This window comes from Hoplias malabaricus, chromosome Y (genome assembly GCF_029633855.1).
Source record: "Hoplias malabaricus isolate fHopMal1 chromosome Y, fHopMal1.hap1, whole genome shotgun sequence".
Lineage (NCBI taxonomy): Eukaryota > Metazoa > Chordata > Actinopteri > Characiformes > Erythrinidae > Hoplias > Hoplias malabaricus.
In genome coordinates this window covers 42,004,751-42,015,540 of record NC_089820.1, presented here as the reverse complement: position 1 = coordinate 42,015,540, position 10,790 = coordinate 42,004,751, and the positions used below count along the sequence as shown (strand labels likewise).

The 10,790-nt window shown below is 38.9% G+C and overlaps 1 protein-coding gene across 2 annotated transcripts; it reads right to left on the bottom strand.

Annotated features, from left to right (window-relative positions):
- Positions 1 to 439: 439 nt before the first annotated feature.
- LOC136679352 (DNA ligase 1-like) lies at positions 440 to 9,808 on the bottom strand. 2 transcript variants are annotated; one of them, XM_066657825.1, is made up of 10 exons: positions 9,393 to 9,808; positions 8,518 to 8,611; positions 6,256 to 6,377; positions 5,783 to 5,881; positions 3,542 to 3,738; positions 2,898 to 2,961; positions 2,751 to 2,813; positions 1,928 to 2,422; positions 1,784 to 1,828; positions 440 to 1,007 (listed from the first exon to the last, which is right to left on the bottom strand). In XM_066657825.1, the coding sequence occupies exons 1-10, from the start codon at positions 9,549 to 9,551 to the stop codon at positions 822 to 824; spliced, it is 1,524 nt and encodes a 507-aa protein (XP_066513922.1). In that variant the 5' UTR covers positions 9,552 to 9,808; the 3' UTR covers positions 440 to 821. The 2 variants fall into 2 exon arrangements, with proteins under 2 accessions (XP_066513922.1, XP_066513923.1); XM_066657826.1 differs by lacking the exon at positions 9,393 to 9,808 and having other exon boundaries at positions 6,256 to 6,372; positions 8,518 to 8,597.
- Between the last annotated feature and the right edge of the window lie 982 nt (positions 9,809 to 10,790).

Sequence of the window (10,790 nt, the reverse complement as noted above, 5' to 3'; positions counted from 1 at the left end):
GTGTAACGATAATAAAAAAATAATAATAATATATATGCACATTGATATAAATGGACCAGGTGAAGTTAGTGTTTTCAGTACTGTGCACCGAATTAGACACCCCTACCTTGTTGGTGTGTTATTCATCCTCAGGACACTGTTGGCTGGATATGTTTAGTTGGTGGACTATTCTCAGACCAGCAGTGACACTGAGGGCTTTAAAAACTCCTGCTGTGTCTGATCCACTTGTACCAACACAACACCACTCCATCAGTCTCATTGCTGCGCTGATAAATGATCCACCAGCCATAAAATACCTACTCTTTGTTTGTCCTCTTGGGACCTTTACCACTGAAGAAATGTGTGCAAAGCAGAATTTGGACTACAGTCTCCTGTTTTGTTAAATAGAGAGGATAAAACAGACAACACAACAATATAGTGGCTGTAATGTTATGGCTGATCAGTTTTTATTTGCATTCTTTACATTTTTTACACAGATGTTTTACACATTACAAATGGCCTCCGTCAGAAATATTACTCAGACTTCAAATTTCACTTAAAACCTTGTACCCAGGATATCATCTACTGCTCTGGGAGGACTTTATGTTAAATATTACTAGACTGCTGTGAGGAGTTTATAGCTTGCAGTCATGTAAACATAAATTTCAGAGAACATGTTTCCACTTTTCCACATGACATGTACATCTAACCTACACTTGGCAATATGCATGGTGACTTGTGCAGGCTTGTGCAATTTAAATTAGCAGAAATCACAAATTATAAGACGTATGCAGGTATTGGACATGTAATGTATCTGAGGTGGTGTGAAATACAATTGACCTTCATCTCTTTCTGATGCTTGTTTTCTGTGCGGCCGTCTCACTCTTGCTCTGGCTCTTTGTGGCGATTCGTTTTGAGCGGCGAAGTACCCCAGTCTCACTGTCTTGGGGGACTGCAGAAAGTGAGGCACTAGTGGGTTTAGTCCCTTTGCGGGGTTTCACTGATGCACGAGATGCTTTTGCTGACAGCTGAAAGAGTAAACAGAAAATATAGTCAGTAAACATACAGTCTATTTAAAGTACATTTGTAAAAGTTTTAAACACTAGGGCTGGGTGGTATGACGGTAATACCGTATACTTCTGCATTTAAAAATGTGGCATCTCAAAATGAGAGTGGGGTTTCAAAATTATGACATGTGTGTTGTGTCAACTTTCTGATCTTTTTTTCCTGACCAATTTGAGTACAAAGCTAAAGAGTTTATTCATGTGCATTTAGGAGAGCCACAGGAAGTGGGCATTGTGGGAGCTCACCGATCTGATGTCACACTCTGAAAACGGGTGGGGGCCCAACATAACTGAGTTTAGTGCTGAGATTTGTTTAAAAGAGAAAGGAAGCTGAAAACAGGCAAAATAATTTAAAACTTTTCTGTTTCTCCAGTACCAGTTGCTGAACTGTGCTCTCAGAAACAGGTTATCATCATCCACGTGTGTCTGTGTGTACTGTCGGGCTGTGCCGAGCTAAACTGCAACTCAGAAAACACGTGCTCATAGATATGAGGCTTAGCGCAGATGCTCTGGAGAAGCTGCAAATGCCCAATGCCAAATGGTGTGCAAAGGGGGAAAAAATGCCTCAGCATTAGCAATGGAACTGTATTCTCTGGAGTGATGAAACACCATCCATTACCATTGGGATGTGCCAGAACTAATCATCCAGCATTAGCATGTGATACCCCTAATGCTTGTGTATGTCACTGATACTCACAACAATATTTCAACAAGGAATAGAAAACTGAAAAGAAAATAACCTCTGATGGTTGAAGATTTTGCTCTGTCGGTTCATCTGGGGGTACCTAAAAATGGAAAAACTTATCATAAATATTCTACAAAACATAATAGCTCATATTAAATAGATGCAAAAACATGGTTTTTAACTCCTGCATAATCTGCACCTTGACCAGGTTATACTCTTCCAAGGCTTTTTCCATTGAGGGGAATTTTTCCTTCTTAGAGGGTTTCTCCTTAGGGCCCTTTGTGGCACCATTAGCAAGATCCATTTCCTTGGGGGCAGTATCCTTCTGGGCTTTCTTCTTGGGGGCCTTCTCGCCTGGGTCCTTCATCTTGGGGGCCTTCTCGCCTGGGTCCTTCATCTTGGGGGCCTTCTCGCCTGGGTCCTTCATCTTGGGGGCCTTCTCGCCTGGGTCCTTCATCTTGGGGGCCTTCTCGCCTGGGTCCTTCATCTTGGGGGCTTTCTCCTTCTGAAACTTCTTCTTGTGTGCCACTGTGGTGAAATCTTTCTCCTTGGGAATCTTCTCATTCATCACTACATGGGTGAAATCACCAGGATCTGCCTTTGCTTTGGCTGCTCTGGTGGGCTTATGGCCTCTTGCATGGGCCCAAGTTGCATTTCGGGTTCTTCTCTTTTGTGGAGCTGCCCTGGAGGCCTCCTGAAAAAGGAAAACAAAATTATTCATTATTCGTTTTTTGTTAGAGATTTCTTTTGCCTGGTTTATGTCATCTCAGAAGTCAAAACTAATATAGACATATTCTTTCAGACAGCAATATAGCATCATTTAAAAAATAAAATAAAATAAAAACAAAATTTAAAAAAAGTGGGTACTGATATTTTAAAAGTGGATTTAAATTATGTTATGTAATATTATTTCAATTAAAGTAAAAGTAAAGTTAAAATCCATACACATTCTGCTAGAATCCATATGAATTTTTCAAAATAAGTATCAAAATCAGAGGGATTATGAAATTATACATACAGACCTCTTTCTCAGATAGTTGGGCCTTTAGCTCTGACAGTTGTGTCTTCATGGCTTGTATGTTCACCTTATGAAAAGACTATATTAGTTTATGTTTCTGAACATAACGCAAGTCTCAATATTTGTTTTAAAACAAAAGCCCAGCAGTCACCTTAATTCTATTAATGTGTTTCTGACACTCTTGCAGCTCCTTCATGACATGCTCCTCCTTGTCTCTAGAGAAAAGGCCAACATTTATATTTTCATACAACTCATCAGCTAAGCATTCACAAGTTAAGTCATTTGAGTTAAAGCATAGGGAAAACACTGGAATTTCAGGTATATTTCCATATCATATTCTAATGGCTCTTTTACCTAATATAACCATTTAGTAACAACTGGATGCATCTGATTTAGGGAAAAATGAAGCTTTTGCACATATCACAGATGTTTTCTCAATTATGCTCTGTTTCCATTCATTATAGAATGTTCCACCAATCTGCAATATCTCTGAGCTCTCTGAATATACTTTTCTAACAATTTTTACACAGTTTTTTGCTGTTGTTAGTGAATGGCTAGCATTCTTCTTTCCCCATCTAGTCTATTAAAGTAACATAGCATCAACAGTAATATGTTACATAAGTTCAAAATTGTCATTTCTGCTGTAAATACAGGAGGGTGGGAAAAAATGATTACTTTTAAATTGTGAAAAAAAACTGATTTTACTTATCATCACATAATTATTGGCAAAGATGAAGTCTGGGATTTCTTCTATATTCAGCGTCAGTTTTGAGACTCACATGCAAGGTTATATACCTGATCTCCTGAGCTTTTGCCAACTCTCTCTCAAGACGTTGGACCTCCAAGGTTTCTTCATGGATAACACTCTGTATGTCCTTCAGCTTGAGTTTTGCAAGAAGAGATTTATCTTCCAAACCCTCAAGCTCAGTAGGAGAAGAAGAATGCAGGAGAACCTCTCGACACAGTCCCATCATCAACTCACAGGACAGGGTCTGCAACGAAGGAGTGAGTAATACACAATATAACCATAAATTTACGTCAGAGGCGATTGCTCCAAGACTGCAAGGGAAGCTCAGCTTCCCCTAAAATGTCAAAAAATAAGTGATAAAATATATACTGTTGTGTGTACATGTCATTGAATAAATATGCACTACAACGCGCTCAACTTTTGTTCAGAATCAGCTTCTTATCACTGGTAAAGACACAGCTTTCCTCTCAATCATTCCCGCAGCTTCACAGTGATTTAAACAGAGTTCAATAGCGAAGCAGCGAAACGAGACGAGTCATTGGATAAATGCTGGGCTTTGTCCCGCCCATCAGACGCTCAGCGTCTCTGGGGGTCTATGGGGCAGTGGGCTGGCCTCGGCTGGCCCAGACGCTCAGCTTCTGCCTGATGATTGGATGATCTGTCTGAGGCTGAATCCCTTTTTGATTGACAGTGAAATGAGCGAATCTGTGATCCTTTGGTGTAGAGATCTGTGGGAGCGTTACATTTTCATTCTGTTCTGAGTTGAACCAGAGACGTTCTTAAACCACTTAGTGGCATTTTCTTTGTTAAAAACGACTAGCGACAAATCGAGCTTCTATTTTTGTGGGGGTTTTTTTGTAGCTGCTTGTGTTTGGAGACTGACTCTTTCTGACTTCTATCGCAGTTTCTGTCCAGCGGGTGCTGCTGAGCCCCTCCACCATCACAAAGCACTCACAGGCGGACACACTTCAAATGGGACAAGGCCGTTTAAGCAGCCTAGCTCTGCTGGCCATTGAGAGGACACTAGTCAAGTCCCTGGAAAAGACGCCTTGTTGGTAAACAAACCAACACATTTTATGATGTAGGCCAAAATTGAGCTTCCCCTCCTTGAAAGACCAGCATCCGCCACTGATGTACATTATACATAGATGTGCATCTCAATAAATAAGAATATATCAAAAATATAATAATTTATTTCAGTAATTATATTCAAAACCTGAAACTCATTATACAGATTAATTACAAACATTTGTTCATTCATTCATTGTCTATAACTGCTTATCCCATTCAGGGTCACGGTGGGATCGGAGGCCTCCCGGAATCACTGGGCTCCAGGCAGGAATACAGCCTGGAGGGGTGCCAGTTCTTCACAGGGCCACACACACTCACACCTATGGACACTTGAGTCACCAATCCACCTCCCAACGTGTGTTTTTGGACTGTGGGAGGAAACCGGATCACCCAGAGGAACCCACACAGACTCAGGGAAAACACACCAAATTCCTCACAGACAGTCACAGGAATCGAACCCACAGCCTGCAGGTCCCTGGAGCTGTGTGACTGCGACACTACCTGCTGCACCACCGTGTCGCTGTGTTTTATGTTGATTATTCAAATTTTCTGAGATAACTTTTGTGTTTTCACTGGCTGTAAGCCATAATCATCAGCATTAAAAGAAACAGATCACTCTACTTATAACGAATCCATATAATGAGTTTAAGTATTTGGACTGAATTACTGAAATAAATTAACGTTTTTATGATATTCTTATTCATTGAGATGCACCTGTATGTTCTAATACACAAAAACAAAAGCAGTTAACAATAATTGTTCTATATAAATGCATTTTTAATTTTTAAGTGCTTACCAAAAATCCTTGTCAACGTTTCAACTTCACAAAACTTAACTCCTTTTATGACACTGGTTAAAAACAACTCAAGTAAAAACAATCAAATGATGATTAATCCTGACCATTAATTCCAGTCAATTTTTTTTTATGTATATATTCTTTTAGGACAGCTATTATCATGAAGCAGTTTTACAGTGAAGAAGGAAATTTCACTCAAACCACTCAATAACCATTGAAATAGCCCAGATTCAAAATGGACAGAACTATTACCACTGGCAGAAAGCAATACACAAAAAGTATAACCTCTCCCAGAACAACAAAAAGCACCATTAGGAGGACAAATACTCCTCCTATGCCTGACATCAAATAGCAGAAAAAAACTAGAAATATGAATAAGGAGTGACAGACAAAACAATTATACATTTTGAACCTCTCTCACCTTTGAAAGATCAGAACGAAGCTTGTCTCGAGAGGCAGCAGCTAGCTCCAGCCTTTGAGTCTCAGCCTTTAGAGTCTTCAGCAGCTCAGTCAACTCTTGCTGTAAAATGTTTTTGGAAACAATGGAAAATACCAAGACCAGACAGTGATTCCTGGGTGACCTACAACTAGCTCAATTTATTTTTATCAACCCTATTGTTTTAAACAACATGATTCAATGCAGCAAGTAATCATAAAGCAAATCTCAAAAGTGTGAAGCACATAACCCTAGTGTTCTCATCCAAGTATGTTGAGATAGTCACATTATACTACAGTTCATTTACACAATTGTACCTGGCTTCACAGGTCCCATAAGAATGCAAATATGTGACATTAACTATTTAGATTAAAAACTAGCACAAGTCCATATAGACAATCATTCTTCAGAGCTTCTCCAAAGCAATCACTTCATCATGTGCTGAATCACTTGTTTACCTTGAGCTGCTGGACTTTTCTCTGCTGTTTGGCCTGATGAACAAACTCCAGATCTGCATCTGTCCATTCATAGCCCTGCATTCCCTGGATGAACGCCTCAGGGTCAGCATCCCCCATCTGCGCTGGACAGCCCAGTACAGACACCATACATTGGAAAAATTCAAGTTTAATTTTCAGTTTTTGTGTTCTTAATGACAATATGCATGTGCAATACAGTATGAAAAACTACAGTATTTCCAACAGTTAGCAAATTACTCAAATACATTATTATTATTTATTAAAAAATATTTGTGCCATTTTCCAAAATGAGATTTGGAATTCCCCAAGGCTCCATTTTAGGACCTTTATTATTCGTATTATACATTCTGCCACTGGGCAGAGTTATTAGCAGGCATGGCATTACCTTCGACAGTTACACTAATGATACCCAGTTATACATATCAGCCAAACCAGGTAACAAACCAACACTAAAGAAAATGGAGGAATGTGTAAAAGATGTTAAGCATTAGATGTCGTTCAACTTCCTTCTACGAAACAGCGACAAAACTGAGATTAACCTTCTATGTCCAAAGCCTGCTATACATAAGGTATCAGACCTAATGCAAAATTTTGCTAACTTCCCTGTTCTTCATCAGCTAAACATCTGAGTGTCATAGTTGACTTAATCTATCATTTGATCAGCATATAGGTAACAAACAATAAACATCTTCGTAACATTGCTAAGTTACGAAATGCCTTATCCCTGCCAGACACAGAAAAATTAGTTCATGCATTTATTACATCAAGATTAGATTATTGCAATTCACTACTGTCAGGATACTCCAGCAGAAAGTTAAGTATACTCCAGCTAATTCAAAATGCTATAGCCAGGGTCCTCACTAAAACTAGAAAATTTGATCATATCAGCCCAGTCTTTTCAGCCCTTCACTTGCTCCCAGTTAAATTCTGTATTGATTACAAAATTATTTTATTAACGTATAAAGCCCTTCATGGTCTCGTTCCTGAATACCTGTGAGAACTCATCACACACTATGAACCACCAAGATTACTCAGATTTCAGGGTGCTGGTCTCATACTAGTTTCCAGAAATCATAAAAGTTCAGTGGGGGTAAAAGCTTTCTCATACAAAGCCCCTCAGCACTGGAACAATCTTCCAGCTAGTAGGGGAAGCAGACAGTCAATATTTTTAGGTCTAGACTCAAAACCCACTTGTTCAGTTTAACTTTTGCCAACTTACCTCTTCTTCTAATTTAAGGTTGTCGTTTCATGGACATGGGGAATCATGGTAAACTCGGATGATGTGTTCTGCTATGCTGTGCTCACAATTTCTCTTGTTTGAAGATGGTGGAGTGGATGGACTGAGGATGCTCTCATTCCTTTGTTCTTTCTGGTTTCCCCTTCTTCCATTCAGTCTGTTACAGTCAGATCTGCTGGAGTCACTACACTAATGAAAGTATTCACATACACTTTTCTACTGCACTCAAACTAATTGCTTATCTTTACTGTTTTCTGAGAAAATGGCAGCCCACTGCTGGATTCTCCTGCAAAACAGACCAGTCCAGCTGCTCACCTCCATTTACTGCTGCCAACCTTGGACCACTCACCAATACCCACCATCATTAATTATACTGAGGTAGAAATGGACTCTGTCTGATGCTTCATTATAATTATCATCGTTACACTGTAGCATAATGACAGACTTAACAGGTGTTACTCTACATTTCTATCAGTAGTTTGATCAGAGGAGGATGGATCCCCTTTGTGAATCTTGGTTCCTCTCAAGGTTTCTTCCTCTAGCCTTGAGGGAGTTTTTCCTTGCCACTGCCACTGGCTTGCTCGCATTGGGCTTTGATTCAAATGATCTGTTCTGATAATAATTATGTGAAGCTGTTTCGTGACAACATCGGTTGTAAAAAGCACAATATAAATACATTTTTTATTTGATTATTTGATTTGATTTTGCTTAAATAACAGCTTCCGTGAAAACTTTACACAAGATGTTAGCATATTTTTGTGAGAATCTGAGGGCATTCGTTCATGAGAAATTTAGTGAGGCACTGATGTTGGATAAATAATGTTGGAATACAACTTATCCTAAAAGTATTGAATAATCTCACTCCAGAGAACACCGTCCCCCTGATCCACAGCCTATGTACACTGGCAACCAAAAAGGGGGCATCTTAAAGTAACTTAATTCACTCATTATAAACTTATAAGTGTTTTTTGGACATATGGTGTCAAGCACGCCTGGTTTATACACACCTGATGCTGATGTAATGCTGGACCTTCGAAACGATTTCCTCTCCTCTTTCACAGCAGGACTCAGTACTCCCTCCATCCTGCTAGGGGCGCTGTCCTATTAGCGTTAGAAACATGTGTTTGCTAAATCTTAAAAGGAAAATTACAATTATTTTTCAAAATGTTTGAATAATTACAGGGACCATTTATAAATGAAGTCATATGAAGTGGATTGGTTCGGTTTTGCTCTGTTATAGAGATTTGTTTACTGTGCTGGTGAATGGAAAAACTCAGAAAAATGTACTGCATTAATGGTTACAAAGCATTCATTTACATAAGAGACAATGTTAAATGATGGTTTCTACATGGTGTTTTGTGGATGTAATGTATTTTCTTCAAATGGTGAATTGTATACAGAAGGTCCTTGGTTTTGTCACCATCACTGAACAGAAATACATATTTTCCATAAGGGTTATTGAAGGACTATACATTAAAGAATTAATTTATAAACCCAGGCCCTTTCAGCGACATAATTAGTAATTACTGACTGTGTTTTTGAACCTAAAACTTTACCTCAGGTAAATTTTTGCTAGCCATTTCCCAGGCTACACATTGTGTGAAGCATGAAGCTCAGCTATTAGGCTGGGTATGGGCTCTGGGTGGTTCTGTACATGGGGCATTAGTAAGACCCCAGGTTTATAAATAATTTAGATAGATTTTGCATTTTCAGGTGGGCTGCCTGCTGCCTAGCCCCCATATTCATCTTGGTACCATCACTGACCCTAGAGGGCATCCATATGAGGCCCATATTTAACCCATAAAAAATTTTGTGCCTTCCATCATGTTTTGTCTGGGTTAACTACACGTACTTTAGCCAGATTTTGCGTATTTATACTCACCTCTGTGGTGTCAGCCTCAGCTTTTATCACTTTCTCTGTACCTCCATTATCTTCGTTTCTGAATGACTGTGATTTTGATGGTGGAGTTCTATGCAGTTGCCTCCCAACAGGAATGATGAGTGAACGTTTATATTCTAGCTTTACTCTGTCAATCTCCATGACTTGTTTTCCCTCTGCCTTCTGTCCAATGCTTTTCTCCGTCTTTCGCCTCAAACGAAGAGTAACTTTATCGTTAAGTTACACAAACACGGGCCTTTCTCTAAATTTAAATCTAAAAACAAGACTTTGTAACGGTGTACTTGGAGAACGTATATGGTTTACAGTGACCCACTTAATTAAGTAATCCTGTTCTGAGACTAAGTTGTTCAGAGCAGGGTTAAAAACGGGGAAAAAACACCTAAATGGGCTAAACAATTTATAATGGCGCCATTGAGGGTGATGTATATATACACTCCGCTAGAGGGTGCTGTATCTCCGGAAACACTTCAGCATATACTTCTTCCTCCATAATTCCGTTATCTGCATTTCTCAATCTTCATAATTTCACACACTTTCCTTCAGGTGGTTCATTCTTTTCTCTCCATCTGTCTTTCTTAATTTATATATTTAATTATCTCGTTTCCAATATAACGTTTAATGTCTTTTTATTAAATTTCTTTTTGGGGAATGTAATACATACGATTTTCCGGATGATGGTGGTGTTCCCCCTCATTCATCCCTCTTTGATCCAGTGGCCTACTGACCCAGAGCCCCACTCTCTGAGGTGAAGAAAATGGCTATGCTTCAAATGGCTTCCTGCTCCCTACAAATTGCACTACAGATGCGACGAAACTCACTCTGCACCAAAATATTCCACATAAATAAATGATTGGGATGTTATGGCTAATATCAAGTATGCTTGTTATAAACAATGCACTATTTTATGTGTAATAAGCCATACCACTATATGGGTAATAGGAGCCATTTATATATTTAAAATAAGACATAGGCTACCTGTTTAACATAGGTTACCGTTTATTGGCATAAATATGGCATTTTTTTATTATTTACATCTTAATTTTTATTCACAATTGGAATTATTGTTTACCTGCATTTTTTTGCCCCATGGAAGACTTTGAATCGTTTCCATTATTAACCTCAAACTTTCCATATTTTAAAAATAGAAATTCTTTGAAAAAAAGGTACAATTAATACATTAAAATATTACTTAAAAAACGAAATTATACATTTTAAATAATATAAAACGTTTTCTAATATTTGATAAAATAGTAGATATTGGAAATGCGACTCAAAAGTGTTCATAGGTGTGAGTGTGTGTTGGCCTGCGAAAGACTGGCGCCCCCTCCAGGGTGTGCTCCCGCCTTGCGCCTTTCGGGTAGGCTCCTGACACACTGGATC